Genomic DNA, 25,761 nt, shown 5'->3' with positions numbered 1-25,761 from the left:
CCAGCAATGATACAATCCGACGATTTATCTGTTCGCCGACAAAAACGATGTACGTAGAAGGCAGTGGACAGGATGATTTGCAGGGAAAGGAAATTGAAGTGGAAGGCCGTTCCTGATACTCAAATATGCCCTGCAGGCTGCAGGGCAGTGTCAGAACCTCAGCCTTCTACTTACTTATTCAATGACGGGACCTTGGGGACACGAATGGATCGGAGCCAGTGGTGACTTTTCAGACCCCTCATTCCACACATAATTGGAGAAATAAAATGAATGAATTTCTACGGATACCAAATCTCTATTGTTTCAACCTGCATGCATCTCTAACAAAATGGTCATAAAACATCACGAACTTCGTCACAATGCAGGAAAGAAACCCGAATTCATACGCCTTCAAACAAAATGAAAACAACAAAAACAATGATACTTAAGGTGACGAACCGCCCTTGAAACGCCCACCTATATTGCTCCATCATAGGATCGATGAGGCCTAGACCTTCTGACCAGCGGAAGCAGCCTCAACATCAGCAGCTGAGCTCATGATTTGGACCTTGATCGCTCCTGTCTTAGGGTCTGACGCCGTCTCAAAAGCCTTGAGTGCATCTTCCAGTGCATAGCGGTGGGTAACCAGCTTCTTCAGGTCGATCACGCCGTTCTTAACGAGACGGATAGCGCGAGGCCAGGTGTTGGAGTACCGGTACTGATACTGTAGGTCAATCTCCTGAGTGCTCAGGCGCATAAACGGGATCTTCATCTCATTTTTTCCGACACCGATCACGAAGACTTTACCACCGAACTTGACACTCCAAATAGCTGACGCGACACTGCTCTCAACCCCAGTGCACTCTAGCGCAAGGCGAGGCCTCAAAGCGTCGGGACCAGCACCTTGGCTGTCGTTGAATGCGTTGATGATACCCTCTGCACTCTCTTCCGCAGAAAGACCGATTTCCACCTTGTAGGTGCGGACGTCAGGTACAAGTTCCTTCGCGAACTTCAGACGGCCCTCGTCGATATCGGTGATGACTATGGGAGTTGCGCCTGCAGCGCGGGCAGTGAGAAGAGTGATAAGGCCGATAGGTCCTGCTCCGGTGATTAAACAAGGGTCACCAAGACGGAGACCGCTGCGCTCGATTGCAGCCAGAGCTACACTCAACGGCTCCAACATAGCACCATCCTCGTAGGCCATGTCACCAATCTTGTGGCACCAGACCGCGGGATGGTTGACATAGCGCCGCAGCAGGCCATCTACAGGCGGGGTCGAAAGGAACGCAACCCTCTCACAACCGTTGTAGCGGCCAGTAAGGCAGGGTTCGCAGGCATTGCAGATAATGTTAGGCTCAATGGCAACTCGGTCTCCAACTTTGAGCGAAGTGACATCTGGGGCGACTGCAATAACGTCTCCGGCCGACTCGTGACCTAGAATATGGTCTCCCGTAACGATCATGGGACCAATGCATCCTGCATGCCAGAAGTGCACGTCGGAACTGTATTGAGAAACCAATTGTCAGTCACACCAATGCGCGGAGACACGACGCGGGGCGTGAATTGTCAACTTACCCGCAAATTCCGGTACTGCGCACTTCGACTGTCACCTGTCCAGGATTGAGACTCTCACCACTCTGCACTTCTTTGAGAGTCGGCGTGGACTCAGCCACCCACAGGTCGTGCTTTGGGTTGGTAAAAACACCAATGTTGGGCTTGTCAAGGACGGTTGCAGTAGCCATGATGATTTAACTGGCGGTGTTCACGGTCAAGGGAGCTAACGAGGGAGAGGCAGAAGGGGGTGGGAAGAGCAATAGTGAAAGCTGGGGTGCAACCAGCTTTAATAGTTGCCCCTCCATGTTATACGCGGGTGCAATTTTTTCTCCCCTCGCGACACCAATAACAGTGCCGGGAAGATCATGCGGACAAAGATGCTCCAGAGGCGAGCATTATCCAGACAGGATCCGACCCATCCTCCCATCCAGCTGCGATAGCATTGGGTGGAGGAGGCTATTGTGGCATCCAGAGGGGCCCGCCACTATGGCCTTTTATCCGGACGGCCGATGCGGGGTCCCCTCGTCGGTTCCTGGACTCCATTATTGGCCGTTATGCCGGCCGGATCTTCACTGAAGAGCACAACTGTTGCATATAAAACAAGACGGGCTTCTTTCGATTCAAGGAATTTTTCCATTGTGTTTCAATGTTGCAGGGCGGATGACTCCCTTGTACGCTGTTTCGAGATTCGACCTCTCCTCGACGCCGGAGAATTTCATCCATGTGTTGGCACATAACAACGTCGGGAAGGATCGATTAAAGAAAGCTCCAATGAGGCAGTCTCGGTTGAGAATAAGGAATTCTGAGTGGAATAACAAATTCACTAAGTCTGCGTGGGACTGCAGCTTCCAGAGCCACTACGGTGTACCATACTAGTAGTGGGCAGCAGTGGTGGTTCGGGATCTAGAAGCGTCTTCGGTTAAATTCGAAATGTAGTTTATTTTAGCCTCTTTATCGTCAAGTTTCCTGTTTTGCTCCAGGCATAAAAGGCTCAAACTCCCAATTCCATAATTATTGCTTTTCGTAAGCGGTATCAAGACGACGCGCCCGAGTTCGAGTAACCTTCCCTTGCTGAGATCGGCAATTTTCCGGCGGCACTCTTAAGACATCTCACCTTCGACTTCTTTGGTGGAGAATCCTCCCTCTATTATTCACTTCTATAAAACCGCGGCTGGGTCAAACCCACGCTCGCTAAAACTTCTAGGTGGTTTGCAGATCCCCAATAACCATCTCCATTGGCTTAAGGGACTTTCCGTCGGGTGCCTTATTAGATTTGTGCCCTGAACAAAAAACTGCTCCTGGGTAAGGTAAATAGCCCTGGGGCAAATCAACCGACGAACCACCGTGACGTATGAAGGCGGGCCCGGGGCTTTGCAGGTGAACTATTGGGAATCATTTTGTGTTCAGGTACATCTGTTCTATATAAAAATGACTTATAAAGATTCCGCGAGTCATTGGTCTATGAAAGATACAAGTTGTCTCCGCTGTCGGAAACGATCAGCCAACCCTAATGTCTTGCAAGCTTACAAGTCAGCCTATTGCATCCTTGGACCGGTGTTTCCAAGGCTTGCTAATATTAAGCTTATCTTAGCTGGAAATTGGTTCGTTTCTATACCGTAAGGTGAGCTTTCGAGGCATATGCCTTGTGCCATGCCCGATGCACAAATTAAATTGCATGCGTTGGTGATTACGCAAGGAGGATTGAAAATTTGGCTCCAATATGGTGTAGATTTTTGGACTCTATAGATGGTAGGGAATGTTATGTTTGAGCCCATATCTATAGTACAAGGACGTCAAACATATCAATCCATTATGCAGGAGCTAACTACTTAGTATAGTCCTCCATAAAAGACCCACCTGTCTAACTGTGAGTCTCGAAGTGAATGCGAAAGTACAGAGCGTTGGGTTCAGATAAATCATATTTCAGCACTAAGTCTGTTGGGCATAGAAAATAAAACGTGTTGAGGGTAATTCAATCGCTTTGTTGCCTGTCTCGACAAGAGGTGCCCAAGCACACTGACAGCAGTCGGTTTGCGGGGAAATAAAGATCAACCTGGCAACCACAGTAATCCGGTAACAGGAACAACCATCACTCAACTGGAATTGAATGAAGTCGCATGATGTAAATAGAAATTCAAGGCACATATTCATACAAATGGCAGCATAAGCATGGCGTGATCAAGGGATGGTGGCTGTTAATACTGTCAGTATTAACACATTATCTGTCACTCTGGATTAAGCTTCTGTCAATGCGATACATCTACATCATGTATGCATCGATTTATCAATATTAAATTATCAAAATATGACCATATATGTAATCTTGGATTTCGAAGTTCTAAAGACGAAAACAAGAGGTTGACCAACCGTTCCAACGATTTGGGTCACGTGACGCGGATGTGGGCAATGAATTTCCCTGAACTTCCCGAGCTTCAAATCTCAGATTCTGGTCTTGCAATTGCGCGACGGCTCTTGACCAACCCACCATTGGACCACTCCGACCTTCACCTGCGACTCTCTCCAGGTTTACACCTTCTTTTCTGCTTCTTTCCCTTCCAGTGGTATCAAGATGCCTGCCACGGCGTCCCGTGCCGTGCTGCGGCAATCGCAGTTCCTGACCCGGAGGACCGCGGTCAGACACTCCTCGTCCACATCCCAGGCTGCTTCCAAGGCAACTGAGTCTGCCTCTTCCACTGCCTCTAAGGCTCAAGAGGGTCTCTCTCGTGTTAGCTCATCTGCCGGCCCTGCCATCTCGAACGCTGCTCAAGGCCTCGGCAACACCCTTAAGAAAGTTGGTGGAAGAACCGGAAAAGTTGTCTCCTTCGTTGAATGTGAGTGATACTTTGGGATACCTCATGTCGTACCGTTAGCTTCAAATCTTGGTTGTTTTGGGCTGGTCGTGATGGCTTGATGGCCATTGTCCACGCCTCTGGTCACCGAAGGGGCGGATGTTTGGGGTATCCATCCATCTGCTTGAAAAGGCATTGCTAACCCATCATTCTTATGAAATAGCCCTGATACCCCCTACTATCTACTACTCGAGAGTTGGTCTCGAACTCGGCAAGCTGGTGTTCCGTGGACAGAACATGACTCCCCCGTAAGTGGCTTCTTTAAGGCGTCTCCCTCGAAACTTTCAACATCCACTAATTTGATCTTAGGAGCTCGGCCACTTTCCAATCCTACTTCCAGCCTCTGCTCAACTCTCTCCGCAACCCTGCTTCCCTCCAGAACGCCAACATCGTTTCCCCTCAAAGTATTTTGGCCCGCGTCCGCAACGCCAACAAGAAGGAGATCGCCCTTGCCGGCGTTACCGCTGCGGAGGTTATCGGATTTTTCACAGTCGGTGAAATCATTGGTCGTTTCAACGTTGTTGGCTACAGGGGAGAGCCTGCCCACGGACACCACTAGACAAAGTGCACGCAAATATATCTGACCTGTCCTTATTTCCGCTATATCTTTCCTTTGTTAACTGTACTATGTATGATAGACGATGGAATTAAACTGTTGTCTGGGTTAAATTTTGACAATAAATAAAGATCTTTTTGCCTGTATTGACCGGAAATTCTACACGTACGTCTAGGGTGTTGTCTCTTGGACAACTGAATGGTAGGGTCAGTTGAAGAGCGAAGTTCGCAAAAATAGCTTATGGTCTCCGGAAATAAACCAATACCCCATAATAACCCAGATATTGATCGGGACATTCAATCATTAAAATCTCCAACAGTTCCAACCAAAAGGGACGGAACCCTCCGTATACCGGACCTCTTAAAGGTCAATGCAGTGGGTTGCGGCGAGTTGGCCTTCTCGCATTCTGATTGGTCCGTGCGGGGAAGAATTCTGCGGCATCCCGAAATTTTTTGATTCGAGCATCAACTTTCCAAGTCAGAGCAAAGCGGATTGCCCATTTAACACGAATCTCGTATATCCAGTAAAGTTTGCGACCTGAATAGATGATTATTCTCTATTCGTGAATATGGACGCTTTCAGACTGTTGACGAGATCAACCAAGTTAAAGCCCGCCACCTCCCAGGCTTCAACACTTCCATCGAAGGGAAAGGCAGAGAACCCGCAACTTTTCAGCTCCTCTGCGGCGGAGAAGCTCGAAGATGGTAAAAATGGGAAGAAGAGGAAGAGGGCTCACGGGGCGGACGATGATGACGCAGGCATTGTCGATGACGGTGCCTTGAATTTGGACTTTTTTAGCCAAAATAAAGGGTCTACTACGAGGACCTCGGATGCCGCGACAGGGAAGGGAACTGACGCCGCTGCGGGCCAAGATGCGCTGTCTGATTCGGAAGAAGATGATTCTATGGATGAGGTCCAGCGCCGAACGGTTCTAAATGCGCATAAGATCAAGGTCACTGATATGCGCGACTTTGAGGAAGTCAGCCCCGCCAGTGTTCAGAGTGAGGAACCGAAGAAAAAGAAAAAGAAGCGCAAGCAGGAGGAGAAGCAACCAGCTCAGGCTCTTAGTAAAAAGGAACAGAAGAAAGCGCGTCGATTATATCCGCAGCCTTTGGTTTCCTTCAAAGAGCTCCGCACGAAATACAAGATTTCGCGACGTCTTGCGGAAAACGTTGCCGAGCAGGGATTTACTGTTCCTACTGAGGTCCAGCTGGGAAGTTTGCCTTTGCTCCTTGGCGATGGATCAGTGTCTGAGAAATCGGATTCTACGAACACTACTGAGCCGGATCTCCTGGTAATCGCGCCAACTGGGAGTGGGAAGACGTTGTCGTTTATGATCCCGGTTATCAACAAAATTGTTCGACGTCACCATGAGCAACCAGAGGAGCGCGGTATTTTTTCCGTTGTTGTCGCCCCGACGAAAGAACTCGCCAGTCAGATTGTTAACGAGGGAAGGAAGCTAGCACTTGGAACTGGTGTGAAGATTACGTTGATGAAGAAGGGCATGCGGGTGGTGGAGCGTGATGGCGAGGACGGAAGTGGTGTTCTGAATGAAAACGATTCTGAATCGTCAGAATCTGAAAGCGACGAAAAGACCACCGATAACAAGAATAAGGAGGCTATTCCCGTTACCAAAAGCGATGTTCTTGTATCGACTCCTTTACTTCTGGTCAATGCACTCTCCGAGAACAAGACGAGACCTCTTGGAACCTTACCGTTAGTGAGGAATATAGTCATGGATGAAGCAGATGTTCTTCTAGATCCGTTGTTCCGCGATCAGACACTCGATATCTGGCGCTCCTGCACCCACCCAGAACTCCGTGCCAGCCTCTGGTCCGCCACCATGGGCTCAAGCATTGAGGATATGGCGAAAGCAACGATCAAAGAGCGAAAACTATCCTTAGCCAACACCGAGTCATGCCCCTTAATCCGACTTGTTGTCGGCCTTAAGGATTCCGCCATTCCGAATATAAAACACAAACTAATCTACGCTGCAACAGAGCAAGGAAAGCTCCTAGGTCTCAGACAGCTACTCCATCCAACAGCAGCGACAGCCTCAGATGTGCGCCTTCGGCCACCGTTTCTCGTTTTCACACAAACAATTCCTCGAGCCATAGCTCTTCATTCCGAACTCCTTTACGACATTCCTCCTGAGGCCGGTGGCTCTGCACGAATTGCTGTACTCCATTCCGACTTATCAGATACGCAGAGATCAGAAATCATGAAAGGATTTCGCAAGGGCGAAATTTGGATCCTAGTTACAACGGATTTGCTCGCCCGTGGAGTTGACTTTCGTGGCATCAACGGGGTTGTAAACTATGATATACCCAATACGCCGGCGGTCTACGTTCACAGAGTTGGACGAACAGGGCGAGCTGGACGCGAGGGTGGTGTTGCGGTGACTTACTACACGAAAGAAGATATCCCGTATGTGAAGAGCATCGCAAACATCATCGACGTCAGTGAAAAGTTACGAGGAGAGTCCGGTGAAAGGTCTGTGCAAAAATGGCTATTAGATGCCTTACCGGACCTCAGCAAGAAAAACAAGAAGGAATTGAAGAAGCACGGTGTCAAAGCCCGGCAAACTGGTGTCAAGACAGATGACAAGGACCAGCGCCGGACAAGAATCAGCACAAAGAGCGGTTTTGAGCGGCGACAGGAAAACAAGAGAAAGGGTGCCATTGAGGCCAGCCGGAAGAAATCTCAAGTCCAGGAGGGGGGCGAGTCTGACGGCGCAAGTGATGACGGTGATGGTTGGAACGGCATAGATGATTAGTCGAACCGAAAAGTCCCTGTACAGTATACATCAAGATTCCCCATCTAGCAGATCATTAGATTTTTATACTACGCTATGACCCTTCCTTCTTATCATTATCAGGCTGAGCCGGCTCAACCAAAGATCGTTTTAAGTGCACAGGAACCACAATAGCCTTATCACCGAAAACGCCTTGTAACTCATCCCCATGCCTATCAAAGTAAACCGCCCAGCTTCCATCTTCCTCCTTCACAGCGAAAAATTCTCCTCTCTTTTCCAACACTACCGTCGTCTCCTCATCTCTCCAATCCCACGGCCCGGGAACATGTTCACAGCTCTGCGTCCTATTCCCATACTTCAATTCCAATGTATCTTTATCCGCATATATCCAATTTAACATCGGCGGACTATCCTGTATTGACGATACAAGGCCCAGTCCGCGCTTGAGGTCTTTCATATGATCCGGCTCCGGGTAGTCAATATAGAATGCTTGCCCGGCGTGGGCCTCGGCTTTGCGATTCGTGGGGTCAGGGTCGTCAATGTAGACCTAGGTTGGATCAATGCATCAGCATAGGCCTATCAATCGATGTGGCTATTGCGTTTCACTCACTTTATTATTTCTTAATACAGCTCTTTTCCCGTCAATTTCGCTAGCCCCCTCGACATCTTCTGTACACTCCACATCTGTATAGAACTTCGCCATACGCTTTTCGTCATCTTGTCGTTGGTTCTGTTTGCGCTGTTCGCTGCATCCGAGGGAAATTGCAGTGACAGTCGGAATTGCCGTTATTGTTAATAGTCCGATGACCATTTTTCTGGTCGGTGGTTATGTGTCTGCCTTTGTGGCCGTGGCGTGTTCCGTATAGATAGTGAGATTATGAAGATGGGTAGGTATGTCGTTCCTGGTCAACTAGAATGTTGCGCGTAATAGAGCAAATTACAACACAATTTTGGAGTCTAGTGACTTATTTCTGGAAATGAGAGGCCCTGCAGAGACGATTTTTCGTCGTGGCGGCCATGTTCGAGGTCGTGCCTGACCCATGTTCACCCTACGTCATAGTACTGTATCTAGAGGGGGCGGCGGGTGCACGTGAGCGATGAGGTTTGGGGAAATAAAGTGAGTTACTGAAATTTTTCCGTATCTTTGTTGACAACGAAGGGAGCATAAGAAAATTTTATTCAACCTTTTTCAATTTTGACGGTATTATCTTCCAAAACCGAACTGATAACTATCAAGTGGATTATGAATAGCTCGACTAGAGATTATCAATCGAAAACATTGTCTAGTTCTAGTCTAGTTCTATCGATCTTCTCTTGATCTAAGATCTATCGTCGCTCGTTTATCTTTATCTTCGTGACGTCGTATATGATAGCATAAAGAACCCAACACCATATTTTGGAATGCGAAGCTTCCAAAACGGTTAGAGCTTTTCGCTCCAACCCCAAACAGACCACCAGCATCGCACCGCGACTGCACCTCCGTCTGCGGTCTCCCAGTCGTCATACCCCGTCTCCTCAGCCTCTTCAACTACCGCCAACCCCAATTTGTCCATCCGCTGTCGAAGGTCCTGCACCTGCGGTAGGTATGCATCCCGCAGAGGCATTTCAAGCACAACACGGGCCCCTAGACCACGACTCAGCCAAACGGCGATAGTATCGACCAGCAGCCGCGGATGTTCGGGAGAATAAAGAGGATCAGCAGCCAGGATCAGGTCGTACTGCTCCTCCGCAGTTGGAGGTGTCTCGGGCGAGGCAGACCAGTCCAGGACCCCTGTTGTGACTGTCGCGGCTGTCTTATTGAGAAGCTCTACATTTAAAGCGGCATTATGGGCTAGGTTTGGCACAATGTCTGGCAGGTCTGTAAGATGGATCTTTGCCGATTTGCCGCGCAGCGCGGCGAAGGAGAGACCGACAAGGCCAGTACCTGCGCCTAGTTCCAGGGCTCGAAGCGTGCGGTCAGGGTCTAGCGTTGGCGTGGGAGTGACCGTCGTCGATGGAACGAGTTGCGGAGTGGACTCGAGGAGGGAGTGAAGTCGTTGGGAGAGGAGATACGATGAAACCCAAGTTTTCATGCCCAGGTTGTCGGACGTCAATGAGGGTTCGTGGAGGGTCAAGGTGTACTCTTCACCCCAAGATGTGGGAACCGCAAAAACACGAGACATTGCCGGCATTGCTGGTAAGGAACAAGTCAGTCTTCCGATAATTGCATCACCTAGATTCTGGTTTACGGGAGGTATACACACCCGTTCGACCTGACCGCTCACTGAGGCGAGCAGCCGCGGCATCCCAGATAGCTTCCCGCAATTCATCCGTATCTAGCCAGGAGAGGGGGCTCGCTATGATGGATGTCAGATAACGAGTTAGTCCGGTGGATTCAACTGTTCGGCTTTTGACCGGTTCATGAGTATTGGTCCCGAAGCTCCGCGGTTTTATCGTCAAAAGGGCTAGGGTTTGGAGAATTTCGGTGCCGGATGGCTTCGTATAGATCTGGGGAAGGTCTAGCACTGCGAGATGCTTATCAGTCCGTTTGGCCCACAAATATCTGCCTGAGGGTGGTCGGAATGGCGGTCAAACCATGGAGAGGCTCATCGGGCTCTGCGGTGATCATGTTGGGAGGCACCGACTGAGGTCGGCAGGTTCAAACGGGGTAAGTCTACGGCAACATGGAGAGCGGGGTCTATCAATCTTCTTATACAGGCCGTGTCTGTGGCGAATAGCCATCTCAAATTCAGGCACGCAAGAAAACTGCAGAAAAAAAATAGGCGTGATCGCCTAAAAAGGAAAGGTTGGTTTTATGTGTTCCACGGATCGGCTCCGCTCCGGTCCAAAAGATAGGACAACCAAAACTGTACCAATGTACGGTGGAAAATTAAGAGACCACTATGGTATCGGACTCCAAACGCCGTCTATATGCTTTACAAGGTAATATCCGTCACTCCAGCGTGGACTTGAACCCCTGATACGCTTGTTCAATGTCAAACGCCAGCTCTCGAGCTTGTTCTTCACCCAGCTCTTCCGTCGCACGCATCTGATTCAATGTTATCAACCACTGGATGATCTTTCCCCGGTTCTCGAAATCCGTATCCGTCACCTTGTTAACTGACTGGATAACTTCGGAAAGTAGCGGATGAAGCGCGTCCTTCGAGACCATGTTTAACTTCAGCGCATCAAGGAAAGTGATGAAGTTCTCCGTAGCTGTGAGAATCAGACTTCCAGATGCTCCAGCAGGAGGACCTGCTGCCCCCGAAGTGCTATTGCCCGATGGCCCGGTATGCGATGCCTGTTCGACTGTCGCGGGGAGTCCGATACGAAGCCGCTCGGTTGCGCGGGGACATTCGAGCTATTGGAAGGATAAAGTAATTAGTATAATAAATCTCAATATAGCAAAGAAATGAAAACATACCCCCCAAGTCTGTTTGAATGTGTCCAGGTCGACGAATTCCCTCGCAACAGTGTCGTCACCTAAGCTGGATTTGTACTGCTTCAGAAGTCGAGAGCATGTTTCCGTATACTCCGCCTCTGTGACCACGTCCTTTATATAGGCCTTCTCCAGTCCATCCAATGTCACTATTATGCTATAGATTTCAGCAAGCGATTCGTAGAGGTCACGTTCCGCTGAGCTCGAGGCGAGTTTCACTTCCTGGTGGTACGGTTAGTTGATGACCCCGCTCGAACAGACCTAGCACCGGTATACCTCATCTAGATTAATAGAGGCCGATCTGGCTGTATTCGGTGTATAGCTGTAGGGCGTTGGAGCATACGCCAAAGGTCGCTGGGCGTACATCTCGTGTCTGCGCTTTCGATAAGGTCACTATCGCTAACCTGGGGAGCTGATGGAGAGGGGACCAAAGGCGGTGACCTGGTTTGGTCGAGCAGCGGCCGCCCGTGACTATTTTCTGCCGCTCGAGATTTTTTTTTTTAGGACGATTTTATTTTCCTAAACCCGGATCCCAGATACTTGGGATTTTTTGTTACTTGTGACACCCAATTTTCACTAATAATTCCACCCTACCGGCCGGTAGGAGAGCTTTGTCACAATGGTTGGTGGCCAGAAGAAATCTACCAAGAAGTTCGAAAAGAAGCATCTTAAGGATGTTCTCGAACGGCGAAAGGCGGCAGCCAAGATCAAGCAGCGCAACAATTTGAAGGAAAAGCGCAAGTCGGACAGTGCGAAATCGCGAGCCGAAAGAGAGGGGGACTCAGAGGAGAGAGATGATGAGGCAAAGAAGCAGGATGCCTTTGCGGAAATGAATGTTGATGACTTCTTCGCTGGAGGATTCGACATCGCAGACCCTGTGGCCGACAAAAAGAAGGCGAAGAAGGACGTTCCCGCGAAAATCGGCAAGCGCAAGCGATCTGAAGCCCAACAGGAAGATGAGGAGTCTGCGGCGTCAAGCAGCGCGGAGGAGGATGACGCTTCAAAAGCTAGTGATTCTGACGATGCCGAAACTCATAAGGGGGATCTTGAGGCTCTGAAACAAAAGGATCCGGAATTTTACAAGTACCTGCAGGAAAATGATGCCGAGCTACTTGAGTTCGGCGACCTTTCTGAAGTCGATGCGCTGAGTGAAGGAGAAGAGGACCAAGACGAACCGGCCAAGAAGAAAAAGAAGAAGGCAGCTAAGGAGGAAGAGCCGTCGTCGGACCTCACTATTGCAACTGTGAAAAAATGGCAAAATCTGATGGAGGAGCAGCACTCTATCCGTGCAATGCGACACACAGTGCTCGCTTTCCGTGCCGCAGCGTATCTTGACGACCCAGATGCCCAGGGGCAAAAGTATTCAATTTCGGACTCCAACGTCTATCATCAGGTCCTCGTCACAGCCCTCGGTAATGTTCCCAAGGTTCTCAATCATCATCTCCCCGTCAAGGAGAGTGCATCAGGGAAAGTTAGGGTATCCCTAGACTCGAAGAAGTTCAAGACCATGACGCCCCTCATCAAGTCGCATACCTCTTCGGTTCAAAGGATGCTTGCGAACTTGTCAGACGAGCAGACTCTGAAGCTCACTCTCTCTTCTATTGAACCCATGCTTCCCTACCTCCTCCAGTTCAGAAAACTTCTGAAGGTCCTGATCAAAACCATCGTCGGCATCTGGGCTGATGCATCCACCACCGAAGCCACCCGAATTGTCGGTTTCCTCCTCCTCCGTCGCTTAATGGTCATTGGCGATGCAGGTCTCAAGGAAACTGTCCTTAAAGCCTCTTACGAGGGTGTTGTCAAGGGCAGCCGAAACACCACCGTGCACACGCTTCCAGGCGTCAACCTCATGAAGAACTCCGCCGCGGAACTCTGGGGCATCGATCAAAACGTCTCCTACACAACAGGCTTTAGCTTCATCCGCCAACTCGCAATGCACCTCCGGAGCAGTATCACAAACACCTCCAAGGAAAGCTACAAGACAATCTACAACTGGCAATACGTCCACAGTCTTGACTTCTGGTCCCGCGTCCTCTCTCAGCACTGTGACGGCCTTGTCGAGGCCAAACTCGGCAAGCAATCCGCCCTCCGACCTCTCATTTACCCCGTCGTCCAGATCAGCATTGGCGCCATGCGCCTCATCCCAACAGCCCAATACCTCCCGCTCCGCTTCCAGATCACCCGGTCGCTTCTCCGCCTCTCCCGCGCCTCAGGAACCTACATCCCCCTCGCCTCCTCCCTCCTCGAACCCCTCAACCTCTCCGAGCTCCGCAAGCCCCCCAGACAAGCGACCCTCCGCCCCCTTGACTTCACGACGTCAATCCGCGCCCCGAAATCATATCTCCGCACGCGCGTCTACCAAGATGGCGTCGGCGAACAAGTCGCCGAGCTGCTCTCCGAATTTTTCGTCCTATGGAGCAAACACGTTGCGTTCCCGGAACTCAGCGTCCCCATTGTCGTTGCGCTCAAGCGTTGGCTTAAACAGGTTTCGTCGCGGAGTAACGGCAACCGCAACCAGAAGATGAACCAGATGATTCTGCTGCTTGTGCAGAAGATTGAAGCCAACGCGAAGTGGATTGAAGAGCGCCGCGTGCATGTTAACTTTGCGCCGAGGAATCGGGCAGAGGTTGAATCGTTTTTGAAGGATGTGGACTGGGAGAGTACGCCCATGGGTGCGTTTGTTAAGGTTCAGAGGAAGTTGAGAGAGGAGAAAGCTGCTATTTTGGAGGAGGGTAGAAGGGAGGAGGAACGGAGAAGGAAAGAGGAGAGGGAAGGTGGAGATGATGATATCGCTATGGATGATGTGGCAAGTGAGAATGATGCGAGTGAAGATGAGGGAGAGGAAGAGGAGGATGAAGATGTGTCTGAAGATGAGGATGATGAAGAGGAGGAGGAAGAGGAAGAGGAAGAAGAGGATGATGACTGAATGTCATCTTTATGTCAAATATGCCTTCTTTCATGCTGCAGAGTATATACTTGCACTCATCATGATATCTCTTAGTTGTAATCATCCGGTCACGCTATCATTGCCTTTGTTTGAATATCAAATTAAAAGTTGAGGAGTGAGAATATATCATATCAACGGATCTATTCGTTGCTTCCATTTAAACTCTAAAAATAGTAGGTATAGTCTATGTCGTTAATTCTATGTTCTATAATCAGTAATGTCGTAAATATGTTCTCAGGTTTCCAGGAAGTAGGTGCTCTAGCTGGAAGTCGAACAATTAAACACTTGCAAGTCCACAAACACGGGATTGTTCCCGCCTCAAAGCAGCATCTTCCTCTTCAGCCCACGCATGGGACTCATTCGGCAACATGATAGCCTTGTCTATAGCAACAGGGAGACCACGGTGACGACCTCGTAACACAACTGCTGCCAGGATAAGCTTGCTAAGGGAATGCCAAACCCCGCAGAATGAAAGATTCCTGTCCGGGTAGCCTGTACTAATGCCGACACAGCCGTAACCGGAGACCACTTCAAAGAGGATGTTGAAGGTCGAGTATCCCACTGGATCTCTGTTGTAGTTGCTCGATTCTATAATAGAGATGAAGAACACGGCCAGCGCGATCCACCAGAGGTCATGGCTAAGTTGGTCTTTTAATTGTTCGCGAAGGAAGTGCCGGCGTGTGCCCTCTTTCGTGAGGAGATGCCGGCGGATCATACCTGTGATCGAGTTTTCGGAAGGTCTGACGTACTCGTATGACATTTCGTCCTCGGCGTATATTCCCAACGAACGTTCTTCGTAGACGTTTGTATGCCTACGAAGTCAGTTATCATGGCGTGGCAATATCTTGAGCAGGAACAACGTACCTCATCGTAATCAGCACTGGAAAAGGCGATACGTACTAAATCAATCACGTTAGCTAGTTTATATTGTAGAAATACACATCCAAATGAATCCCTACCATCATGAGAACTGGATAAAATGTTAGCTCGATTTAAACTTGCGATATAGGAGGACTTATGCTTACCGTATAAGACAAGTAATCCCTGACGTAGGTCGGCAATTGTGACGACTGAGAATCCTCCAGCGCGAACAGCTGCAAGCCAGACATATTAGTTAGGATGTTCTGACCAAGGGACATTGGCTTGTTTACCTAACGCCTGAAAGAGGCCATCGAGAATTCGGTATCCAGTTGGTAGGCCCTCAATCTCCTTATTCCCGATAGCCAAAACCTCGAAGCCGGCCCAATCAATACCATTGAAAATTATAACTGTTGCCAGCAGGTACCATGTATGGCGAGCCGGGAAAAGGTTCGTGTACACCTGGCTTTAGTCAGATAGGGAGATTATTTCCAAGGTTGCGCCAAACATACCCTTCGCGGATGGTCCAGAATAAAATCCAACGTGACCCTCCATGATTTCCATGCCGGTAGATCCGGCATCATTCGTCTCATACACCAAATGATGAGTCGCAAAAAACAAGGATAAAGCGTATTTCCGGCGAGAATCAAAAGTCCCATCGTAATAACGGGGTAAGCACTATATAACCAATTAGTATGGCCGATAGTCTTAACGCACAGTATCAAGAGCATACTCTGTCTGCAAGGCTGTCATATTCGCATCCAATATCCCCATGCCACTGTTCACGAACGCAGAAACCGCAAAAAAAGCACCCGTCCAGAATGGTGACAGGCCGTTGTCTCGAGGAATTTGCGGTTTGTTGACTTCTAACCATATTCCCATGCCCATAATCCCGCAGCACAGGAACAGCAGCCAGTACAGTGGAACAATGACCGATAGGAACGAAACAGCCTTGTACTCAACTCCTTGGAGCCTCTCTCTTTCTTCCAGGGTCAACCCGTGAAACTGAGAGTTCCGCGAAACGAGCCCCTTCGACTCAAAATACTTCTGGGTCCCTCGCCATAGTCCCATGGAGGGCATAAATTGAGCTTTGCTCAAAGAGTTGCAGCTAACCCTAGCCCCATGGTTTTGGTAATTCAAGTCCAATGGTGTATCGATGACGTTCTTGGGTGAAGCCGATGTTGAACGATCGTGAGAGATACCGTGATAGTTATTCTCCGTAGGCTGCGCATCGATGCCTATCGTACAACGACTTGAACTCTCTAGGGGAACAGTATTTGCTGCCAGATGGGCCTTGGTATCGGTTCTCTCTTCAAGAGGGACGCCCGATTGCAGATGAGGCGCGGGAGCTTCCTGAGCTGGCCGTCGCGCGAGAGCATTGGATATCCCCTTGAACTTGTGCTGAAAAGCTCTCTTTCGAACATGAAGTACAGTTATTGAAATGAGGATTGCATGTCCTAACATAAGAAGCAAAAACATAATAACCTGCTGGAATGTGCTTAATGTGGATGCCTCAACCTGGTAACCATTAACCAGCGCTCATGCAAACCAGTAAGCGAAAGAATACGTACGCTATTCAACCCAGCACCTGTAATAGCACTGACGCACATGAACAGAGAATCAGTGTACGAAACGCTCCGTGGAGGACTGGACGCCCCCCAAAAGATGAGGCTACTGATCAGAGAAACTATGATAAAATACGCATAGTGAAGGGCGAGAAAGCTAAACGGCGGCAGTAGAGTGGATATGCCCGTGCATGCAAGCCGTAGACAACGCCGGGCTGTCCAGGTACTCAGTCAGTGATTTCATAGCAAATTGTGAGACGGAATTACCTACGGGTCATCAGGAGCGACGGGAGCGGGAAGAGGAATGCTGAAAGAGACGTTGGAGAAGAGACCGACAAAAATCATGATTCCGAGAATAACGGCCAGGCTACAGGGAATAACCACATTGCGCGATAGCGAGTGGACACCTGGACGGGGGTGCTATTGAGAAAATTCAGCGCGTTGCTGGATCATCGATTTGGCGTGGGCCGCGCCATGTATGGCCCAACGGGCAGTCCACACCGCTACCCACCGTAGGGCCGCCCTCTAAAGCGCCACATCCGCTGTGTCGAACGGGCTCGACATTGTCATCATGAGAAACCCAGTGGGGAAGAAGATTGAAGGGTCACTTCCATTTCAACCGGACTTTCTTTGAAAACGAACAAGCAATCAGGAGGCCAAAATGCTGTTGCGGGACAGTGGCATGGCAAAAGCTTGTGTTTCAGCCCTACGGATCCATAAGAGGTACTCACGGATCGAACCAAAGATTTTGAGATTACCTCGATGCTTGGCTTGGAAGTCATATTCGAGATTAAAAAGAAGTAGTGTAGGTGACCAGGATGGTTAATGTGATGATGGAAAGCAGAATTACAGGGTGGTGGAAAGAACGTCAGAGCCCGTGACTCGAAGATCATGTGTTGCCCTCTTCATTACCAGAGGTCGTAATTTAGAAGTCATACATATCAATTAATCCTTAACAACTTCCTCCCGCACCCAATGTCCACTCTTTCCCCCCATCTTCTCCAAAAGTTTCACCCCTCCAATGATCATGCCCTTATCAACCGCCTTCAACATGTCGTACACCGTCAGCGCAGCTCCCATTGTCGCAGTCATGGCTTCCATCTCCACGCCCGTTCGGCCCAAGCAGCTCACGGTCGCCGTTACATGCATTGCCCCGTGTTCCATTGATGTTAATGCCAGCTCCTTCTCATCGCTACTGGTGGGTGGATCCAGCAGCTTAACGTCCACCTCTACTCCTGTCAGCCCGAGCCCAGGGTGACAGAGAGGGACGATATCGGGGGTCTTCTTTGCGGCGGTGATACCGGCGATGCGCGCAATGCTGAAGACGTCTCCTTTATGGGTGCCTTTACCTTCGCGGAGTAGCTCCCAGGGCCGTCGGTTGGAGAAATGGACCATGCAGGTGGCCGTTGCGAGTCGTTTCGTCTCCGGTTTCTCGTCGATAAGTGTCATATGCACGTTCTGTGAGCGGTTGAGATGTGGTAGGTCGGGGTCGGAAGATGTTGGGAGGGCTGTAAGCTTTGAACTGTTGCCTTTGCGGGGGGGTTGACCCCATTTCCCGGCATTGCTAGGTTTTGAGTGAAATAGTCGAGTTTGCGTGGCTGTTGGCGCTCCAGCGCCCAGTACATGCGTCGGTATGTTTGCCCACTGGCCCTTAAGCACAAGTGGTGACTTGCCGGGTGAATGCCTTGCGTTATTCTGAACTTCTCTCAAATTATCTAAGCCACGCCTATATCAGCAACTCTCAACTGCAATGCAAAAGGCCATAATACTACTCAATGCAGTAATGAACGCCTCCATATCAAAGAAAACATAAGCAGTACGCAGGTACATATATACCTCAAAGGACCATGGTTTCTCTTCGTAGGATTATGTCGGGGTGGAATAGTGCCTACCCACCAATAAGGATCATGGGCCGGTTCTTCATGTTTTCCAACTCTCCCATTCCGGCGTGCTTTGCCTTCTTTCGTTTCACAGCCATGCCAATAATATCGAGGATTTCCCTCTCTCTTTGATCGACAAGGCCGCCCTCATCGTGGATGCGAGCTGCGGTTCGTGCTGCCTCAAGGAGTCCCAAATCTTCCAATACGGTGGCGTCGATAGGTTCACCATTGTTCTGCTGCCGGATGATGTCTCGCAATGATACCTCTGAATTTCCAAATAGGCACACTTTGAGGTTCCCATCACCCGTGATGCGAAGACGATTGCATGTCCCGCAAAAGTTATGGGTCATACTTGTAATAAACCCGAGTTTGCCCTGGAATCCGGGAATCCGATAAGTCTTGCTCGTGTCGTTCTTGTGGTCTGTCATTTTCTCCACTGTCGGATATTTCTCCCGGATAATATCCAGCATCTCTTGGTACGAGACCATCTTCCCTTGGCTCCACTTATTGCCATCGAAAGGCATATACTCGATAAAACGCACTTCAATGGGACTGTCACGCCCCAATTCAACAAACGGGATGATCTCCCGTTCATTCAGTCCTCGCATCACGACACAGTTGATCTTGAGTTTAATTCCAGCTCCCATTCTATTCAACTCCAGAATCCGGTCAATACTCTTCATAACGGCGTCAAAGCCCTTCCTCCTCGTCATGATTTGAAACTGAAATGGGTCCAAAGTATCCAGGCTAAGATTTACCCCAGTCAATCCTGCCTCCACCATGGGCTCAAGCTTCCGGTGTAGCGAGATCCCATTTGTAGTCAAGCATAGCTCCCGGAGCCCGTCCCGTCGGAGTTCTCCGATCGACTGCATGAGGGGAACGATATCCTTCCGAACGGTTGGCTCGCCACCGGTCAGACGGATCTTCCTCACGCCTTGCGAAACGAATAACGATGAGAGGTAGACAATTTCCGGTGAAGTCAAGAGGTGCGCGGGAGGGGAGAGCGGCACTCCTTCTTCAGGCATGCAGTATAAGCAACGGAGGTTGCAGCGCTCCGTGACGCTAATTCTGAGATAATCATGCTGGCGGTTGAAGGTGTCCGTCAAGAAATCAGAGAAAGGCTTTGCGGTTTTCAAGGCATTCCATCTGGTCGATGGCGTTGGGGAGGGAGGGGCATTCGGCGCATCTTGGCCCACAGCTCCGGGGTTCAGATCTGTTGTAACATGTCGCGAGTACGAAGGAGTTAGTCCACGGCAGGCCAGATTTCGAGCACGAACGCGGGAGGCTCGAGAGAGGGGCGAAGTTGCAGCAACTACGCCCCGCCTGAATAGCATGGACTCAGTCATTCTCTGCGGGGGTTCTGCTTGACGATGGCCAGGGTTCAGATGCTGTCTTGAGCATGACCTGAGAGGAAAAGTTTACATCCAAAAGGAAGGGATGGAAGGGGTCACATGAAAGTAANTCATATCATTAGGGAATCACTGTTCATGGACGCGGTCGCCTTGCTTGCGCTATGTCCTTTCGTTGCGGAGCATCTTCTGCCACCCGAAAACGATAAGTGATGTTTAAGTACTTCTGCCTCAGGCATTACATCAGCGATCTCCCAATAACCTCCCACCTTTTCCGAGTGTCAGGTCCACCATTAAGGCCGCAGACCGTCACGGGCCTTTGTAATTACTAATGGTATGATGTCAACTTATCAAAAGTGGGGGTTTATCCATTGCAGTTGTTTTGGTCCTACATAGATGGACGAAGCAAAGGTTTGAATATCAAAAGACGAAATGATTGATATCATATTGCTATCACCATTTGGTCATAATCGATATAAGTGAAAGAATACCGAGTATTGTACATCTATTCATCATATAATTGTATTCCTCCTTTTCAGGCAGCTGGCCAGATAGCCATCAGCTCAAGCTGAGTTACCCTCTTTGATCCATGTTCTATTGACACCAGCAGCCTTGAAAACCTCGGGCCACCAATCTCTCGTAAACGGCTCGACATCTCTGGGGCATCTTGTGCCATTCTCAGGTAGCGTGCCATTGACCCAGTAAGCAGAAATGGCCTTCAGCCCACATTCAGAAGGAACAGCAGTGGAGCCGTGGCCAGTGCCGTCCAATTCCAGGACCGAACTTCCTTCAAAAATCGAACTGGCGTTATACGCAGATTTGAGCGGTGTGTGTCCGTCGAGGGTGTTTCCAATGATGAATATAGGCTTTCTGGTTTGTATATGCTCGAAGCTACCCCTGTAGGTTTCCTTGGGCTCGATCTTCCATCGCTGGCATCGCATGTACGAGCCCACACCAAGATCTCCCATGATTTTGCTGGTATTGTTAAGCCTGTCGATTGCGGGAGCAAAGTCGTCAAAATTCTGCGTGCGCCTTTGGTTGTCTGAGCAGTAAATTCCCGCCAGGCTAATGTCACCGGCTATCAGGCCTGGAGCATTTTCGGCAGTAATATTGGCCGTCGATGTTCCTAGAACAGTCTCAAGTGGGATGTCGGCGCCGAACATGACGATATCAACAAGGGTTGTCGTGAGAGCCCAGCCACGCTGTGAATAGAGGGATGAGGCATAGATGCTCTTGGCTGTTGAATAATCCAATACCAGTTTACCCACAGGAATTGGCTGGTGCTTGACGATTTCCAACAGTTCATAAGCGGCAGCTTCGTATTCCTCGGCCGTTTTATTGTGCGCAGCCAGTTGACAACGCTCGGGTCCAGCTTTGACACATTCGGAAAAGATGTCCGAGAAACACTCATCAGACATTTCCCATTCTTCAAAGTTTCTAGAGAATTCGACATCAGCAAGACTCCGCCAAGTTCTATAGGTTCCAATCCTTACGCCTGTGCATGATAGTATTCGTGAACATTCTGTACTGCGTCGAGGATAACCTTATCGACACGATCAGGGAACATTGCAGCGACAGTGGCACCGAGGGTCGTGCCATATGAGAGACCTACCAGTATCCCGCGTCGTTAGCATGCTGCTTCTTGTGTTTATAGAACAGAAGCACTCACCCCAGTATCTCAGCAGGCCGTCTTCTTCCAGGGCATCGACAACGGATATTAAATCCCTTGCCACAAAGGCGGTTGTTATAACGCTCCCGTTTTTGGCTGAATGTTCCAAACAGGCCTCTGCATCGGCCGCTGCACGAGCCCATAGTGTCCCCACTGAAGTATCTGGTGCATTGGCGGGCGCCTGGCCGCGAAAAGAGCGAAACTCTTCGATTTGATCGTCGTAGCACGAAAATGGGACAGTGTCAACAGTTCCGCGTGTATCGAAGATAACCAAGTCATATTGGCCACCAGTCAAGCTGCCATAGATAATCAGTATACCAAACCAAGCCCATTTGTGAACGCAGGAAGAAGCATACGGGATGAATGTAGGAGCAAGCCCAGCGAAGTCTGCTCGGTTAGTGGTACCTGGACCACCCAGGTTGAACAAAATTGTCCCCTTTGATTTCAACGGCGAAGGGGCCTTCAGCAGCTTCAGCTTCAGCTTCTCACTGCTGTTGCGAGAGGTGTAGTCGAAGGGCACGTCTAGTGTTCCGCATTGAAACGGCACAGGCAGAAGGCTTGAATCGAATTCACGCGGGTTGCAAGGTTTCCAGTTGATACTGCACTCTGCAGTCGCAAGTATGGCGAGAGTGGAAAGAAGAGTGCGAAACGAAACCATAATGTTGCTTCAGGGTATGAAGTCCCTTGAATTCTGAAGGTATGGTAGTCATCTTGACCCGGCAACCCAAGGGGTTTTATAGTTAGCTACACAGCGTTTGTTTCTATATCGCAATCTCAGTGTCTGGAACTAAGAATAGAGCGATGATGCCGAAGCTGTCGCTCTATACAGCCTAAAAAGGAAGCACGAGAGCCGATCAGCTATGAAGATCTGTCAGCACCAAATTGAACGAGCTCATCCGTAATGGTCGAGGAGCACTTTCCTGCGACTTGCAGTTGACGGGCCAACGAAAACCGAAGATCTCTTGCTGTGTCAGTCATGCCAAGTAGCGGAGGAAGAACTGTGGGAGAGAGCGCAGCATCGAGCTCAGAACGGTAATCATCGCCACACCGTTCCTCTCCCGACCATCTTCACAACAACTGCTCTTTCGTCCACTCAAAGTCCGCTCCAACTGCTTCCTCTGCGAACTGTCGCCATCATAGGCTGGCTCGGACTCAGCCTTGCTCTTTGTGAGCTGTTGAACTTGGCTCGCTTCTTCAACTTCTGTCCGCCGGGCACTGCCTCAAGCTCGGACACGAGCTGACGAGATACTTCAATCTACACCGATGGATGCCGCCATGGATTGCCGGCTCTTTGCAGTATGGTATGCGCTTCCTTCTGCCTGGCCACGCGCAACGTCAGCCCAGGCTTGGTTAAACGTCTGACACGCCCACTTTAAAACGTCACGTAGTTTGACCCAATTCCACAGACTGCCACAACCGTGCTCTTTCATTACTCCAGCATACAGGACCTCAGCCTGTAGAGCGGCAGGAATTAAATCCCTCATGCGGCTTGTAGAACTGTGTTTAGTGGATACCAGTGCTTTTACTCGCGATTACCCGACCAACTTATACCAGATATCGGAAAAGTTTGCAAGTTGCCAACATTTTTCTTTGCAGATTATGTTCTCCTGGCACTACCCTTGGGTAGGGAGCATTTTTTGCACCCTCTTCACTAAACTCTGTTCAAACTGCTCTACGCCGTTGTCTTGGGCCTTCATAGTGCCGGCCTTCATAACGTACACAACACGGCGCCGAGGTTGCGATTCGTCCGATTCCTCTTCGACGCCCTCAAAATCTTCGTCCATCTTATGGTCGATGTCTTTCTTACCTTCAATTACTGCTCGGACCATGAACCGGTCGTGTGAAACCAGCAATATAGCCCCGCTGAAAGTGGACAGTGCTGACGCGAGAGCCGTCACTGTATGGAAATCAAGATGGGTCGTGATTTCATCGAGGACGAGCAAGTGTGGTGCATTCCAGATAACTCTTGCCAATGCCAGGCGAACCTAATTTAGATTGTCAGTAATGGTTTTGTTTTTGAGGACCCGATTCTCATTGCTTACGAGTTGGCCTCCTGAAAGTCGGAGAACCGGGACATCAGAGACTATTCTACCCTGGAGGCCCAGGGATGATAACAATCCTCGTAGTTGTCCCTCATTGAGTGAGCCTTCCACTTCTTTTGTCATTAATCCTAGCGCAGTCAGACTGGGGTCTTCCTGGCCCAGCTTTTGAAGCTCCTCGATAGAGTGTTGAGCATAGTAGCCCATCTTTAACCGCGAGTGCGAGGAAACCTTCCCTTGTGTTGGAATCGCAATACCAGCCACAAGGCGAATCAGTGTTGATTTTCCACACCCGTTAAGGCCCATAATCCCCACGCGGTCTCCTAAGTGCATCACGAGGTCAATGCCCTTCAGTACCGGCGCTGCTCCTGTTTTGTACTTGAAAACGACCCCTTCCAGCGAAATCAGTGGCCCCGGAAAACGCAGCTCAGAAGGAGCAGGCAGGGCTATCAAGACGCCCTTTTCGTCTTGTGGAACTTCGATTTCATCACGGGCACTCAAATGATAACCAGGTAAATCTCGGTTCACCTTGAACCGACCTCCTCGAGCGTTAACCTGGACGCCCATTCTATCGTCAAGTTTCTTCTGGCGCGATTTTGCCATTCGAAGCTTATTGTCGTCGTTCGTTTTCTTTCCGACCTTGATACCCTCACGAACCGTTGCTTCCATGTGGGCAATTTGGCGCTCCTGGGCTTCTTTCATGCGGCCCCAGTACAACTTCTGTTCTTCGAAGTCCTGTTCATATGCGGAAAGGTTTCCCTTGAAGTATGTGAGCTTCTGATCTCGGATTATAACAATTTCCTCGCAAACAGCGTTCACGAAATCTCTATCGTGAGAAACAAGGACAATCGTTGTTTGCGACGAATCGCGCAGCTGCTTCAGGTATTCCTCCAACCAGACCACACCTAACAGATCCAGAAAATTGGTTGGTTCATCCAGGATCATAATGTCAGGATTCTGGATCAAGACGCTTGCTAGCATGCAGCGCATACGCCAACCACCAGACAACGTTGAAAATGGCTTGCTCAAAGCATCCTCTTTGAAGCCCAATCCGACGAGTATCTGACGAGCTTGCTGCTCTATATCGACGAGTTTGATCTAGCACGCATACATCAGGATTGCTGAGTTATATAAGTCGTTCATGGAGTACTCACTGCTTCGAACTGTGATTGTAGGTCTTGCAATGTCTCCGCAGCAGCTTGAGTCTCATGTTTTATGGCTTCGGCATCGATATCTTCCTTCGTCTGCTCAAGGCTTTGACAAATTAGTTGTTTGAGAGATTATCGATTGGGAGACAGGCTCACAGCTCTTTGGAGGTTTGGAGTTTCGTCTCCACGGATTTCAACTCTTTGCGTGCTTGCAATCCCCTTGCACCGCTCTTCAAACTGGCGTTTTTCTGGGCTAGGAATAGCTGCTTCTCGATATCATCGTGCCGGATTTTCCGAATGCCCTTTACGGGTTGCAACGGATCCTCTGTCTCAAAGGTCTTTGATAAAACTAATAAAACCGCTGTGAGAAAGGGTTCTTCTGAAGAGTGGCCAGTATCCTTACAGTCCATCCTTGCTATAACATAGTTTCGGTGGTGGTCACTACTCATGACATAGTCCAAGACCGACTTTTTCTCGGTCTCATCCTGTTTCTGGTTTCCAGCATCGAAAGATCCCTTGCTTTCCCGAGAGTCGGCATCTGTCTGCTGTAGGATGGCTATTCGAGTGGAATGCGGTATCCCCGGTACCAACTTGTCTGCCATGGCCCGCAGAAGTGCTGTGAGCATAGCCTGTCAATTAAGTTTCTAAAAATGAACATTGAAATTGCATTACTCACTTGATTTCCCGGTTCCGTTTCGGCCTATCAATCCATAGTGTACACCCGCCTTGAACCGTAAGTGTGCGTCGGCAATGAGTTCTCTTGCTTCGGCTTTGGCTTTGGATTTCCCTTTTCCCTTTGTTTTTGAAGGGTCCTCTATAGTATCTATAGGGGATGTGACAGCAATAGTAAGGCCGTCCACATCAATCTAAAAGACTGAGTTATACTGGCTGCTTCGGGGGTAGAGAGCAAACCCACCTCTCGAGACGGTTGATCATTGAGCAGATGAAACCGGGTCTGTTTGCAGGTGGCTATAATTGATGGTGCCATGGCCATGTATAGTCAAACACTCGGGCTAGAGACGAATAGATTCAAGGGCATTTGCGAGCTAGCAAACGAGGGAAGTACATATCCGCCGGACACAGAGTTATTAATACTCAGAGCGCTTTCACACCAATTCAACTATGAGTAATAGTATCCATTACTGATGAAACCATCCATCTAGAATCGAATCTCCGCCGTTCTCCCAGACTTCGT

General features: G+C 49.5%; 9 protein-coding genes across 9 annotated transcripts; 3 read left to right on the top strand and 6 right to left on the bottom strand.

Moving 5' to 3' along the window:
• Nucleotides 1–487: 487 nt before the first annotated feature.
• On the bottom strand, nt 488–1,721 carry ASPSYDRAFT_25836 (NAD(P)-dependent alcohol dehydrogenase; the record flags this gene model as incomplete). Its single annotated transcript, XM_040844211.1, has 2 exons — nt 488–1,481; nt 1,555–1,721. The coding sequence occupies 2 exons, from the start codon at nt 1,719–1,721 to the stop codon at nt 488–490; spliced, it is 1,161 nt and encodes a 386-aa protein (XP_040707591.1).
• A 2,381-nt stretch (nt 1,722–4,102) lies between these two features.
• On the top strand, nt 4,103–4,941 carry ASPSYDRAFT_139450 (F1F0 ATP synthase subunit g; the record flags this gene model as incomplete). The annotated part of the gene is made up of 3 exons (XM_040840950.1): nt 4,103–4,364; nt 4,546–4,630; nt 4,692–4,941. The coding sequence occupies 3 exons, from the start codon at nt 4,103–4,105 to the stop codon at nt 4,939–4,941; spliced, it is 597 nt and encodes a 198-aa protein (XP_040707590.1).
• Nucleotides 4,942–5,506: 565 nt separating this feature from the next.
• Nucleotides 5,507–7,714, top strand: rok1 (RNA-dependent ATPase ROK1; the record flags this gene model as incomplete). Its single annotated transcript, XM_040841250.1, has 1 exon — nt 5,507–7,714. One exon carries the CDS (start codon nt 5,507–5,509, stop codon nt 7,712–7,714), a length of 2,208 nt encoding a protein of 735 aa, XP_040707589.1.
• A 73-nt stretch (nt 7,715–7,787) lies between these two features.
• On the bottom strand, nt 7,788–11,477 carry ASPSYDRAFT_142483 (uncharacterized protein; the record flags this gene model as incomplete). The annotated part of the gene is made up of 11 exons (XM_040841243.1): nt 7,788–8,240; nt 8,304–8,508; nt 8,638–8,657; nt 8,757–8,877; nt 9,149–9,866; nt 9,937–10,197; nt 10,268–10,316; nt 10,357–10,378; nt 10,630–11,033; nt 11,097–11,333; nt 11,388–11,477. 11 exons carry the CDS (start codon nt 11,475–11,477, stop codon nt 7,788–7,790), a joined length of 2,580 nt encoding a protein of 859 aa, XP_040707588.1.
• A 147-nt stretch (nt 11,478–11,624) lies between these two features.
• ASPSYDRAFT_166815 (mRNA-binding ribosome synthesis protein NOC2) lies at nt 11,625–14,196 on the top strand. The gene has a single exon (XM_040843374.1). It carries the CDS (start codon nt 11,731–11,733, stop codon nt 14,035–14,037), a length of 2,307 nt encoding a protein of 768 aa, XP_040707587.1. The 5' UTR covers nt 11,625–11,730; the 3' UTR covers nt 14,038–14,196.
• Nucleotides 14,197–14,335: 139 nt separating this feature from the next.
• Nucleotides 14,336–16,697, bottom strand: ASPSYDRAFT_141830 (putative potassium transporter; the record flags this gene model as incomplete). The annotated part of the gene is made up of 6 exons (XM_040841192.1): nt 14,336–14,870; nt 15,074–15,152; nt 15,210–15,378; nt 15,429–15,594; nt 15,650–16,434; nt 16,488–16,697. Coding segments are annotated over 6 exons (1,944 nt in total), but the record flags the coding sequence as incomplete, so codon positions are not given.
• A 729-nt stretch (nt 16,698–17,426) lies between these two features.
• ASPSYDRAFT_140205 (uncharacterized protein) lies at nt 17,427–19,695 on the bottom strand (the record flags this gene model as incomplete). Its single annotated transcript, XM_040841023.1, has 2 exons — nt 17,427–18,196; nt 18,378–19,695. 2 exons carry the CDS (start codon nt 19,693–19,695, stop codon nt 17,427–17,429), a joined length of 2,088 nt encoding a protein of 695 aa, XP_040707585.1.
• A 462-nt stretch (nt 19,696–20,157) lies between these two features.
• Nucleotides 20,158–22,514, bottom strand: ASPSYDRAFT_263706 (alpha/beta hydrolase). Its single transcript, XM_040844273.1, has 4 exons — nt 21,736–22,514; nt 21,380–21,675; nt 21,204–21,318; nt 20,158–21,147 (listed from the first exon to the last, which is right to left on the bottom strand). Exons 1-4 carry the CDS (start codon nt 22,035–22,037, stop codon nt 20,274–20,276), a joined length of 1,587 nt encoding a protein of 528 aa, XP_040707584.1. The 5' UTR covers nt 22,038–22,514; the 3' UTR covers nt 20,158–20,273.
• A 478-nt stretch (nt 22,515–22,992) lies between these two features.
• On the bottom strand, nt 22,993–25,554 carry ASPSYDRAFT_138981 (ABC-F family ATP-binding cassette domain-containing protein; the record flags this gene model as incomplete). Its single annotated transcript, XM_040840895.1, has 7 exons — nt 22,993–23,364; nt 23,422–24,516; nt 24,573–24,672; nt 24,723–24,915; nt 24,970–25,182; nt 25,243–25,432; nt 25,483–25,554. 7 exons carry the CDS (start codon nt 25,552–25,554, stop codon nt 22,993–22,995), a joined length of 2,235 nt encoding a protein of 744 aa, XP_040707583.1.
• Between the last annotated feature and the right edge of the window lie 207 nt (nt 25,555–25,761).

Source organism: Aspergillus sydowii (assembly GCF_001890705.1).
Source record: "Aspergillus sydowii CBS 593.65 unplaced genomic scaffold ASPSYscaffold_1, whole genome shotgun sequence".
Taxonomy (NCBI): Eukaryota; Fungi; Ascomycota; class Eurotiomycetes; order Eurotiales; family Aspergillaceae; genus Aspergillus; species Aspergillus sydowii.
Note: the sequence above shows the minus strand (reverse complement) of the source record. Positions and strands in the feature narration are given on the sequence as shown.

What these genes read in the sequence shown, in the direction of transcription:
- ASPSYDRAFT_166815 (XM_040843374.1), top strand. Translation starts at nt 11,731, where the DNA reads ATGGTTGGTGGCCAGAAGAAATCTACCAAGAAGTTCGAAAAGAAGCAT.
- ASPSYDRAFT_263706 (XM_040844273.1), bottom strand. Translation starts at nt 22,037, where the DNA reads ATGGTTTCGTTTCGCACTCTTCTTTCCACTCTCGCCATACTTGCGACT. An exon ending in CGGCCTGCTGAGATACTGGG is followed by an intron (nt 21,319 to 21,379) that starts GTGAGTGCTTCT and finishes GGATACTGGTAG; the next exon opens with GTCTCTCATATGGCACGACC. An exon ending in GAATACTATCATGCACAGGC is followed by an intron (nt 21,148 to 21,203) that starts GTAAGGATTGGA and finishes CGAATTCTCTAG; the next exon opens with AAACTTTGAAGAATGGGAAA.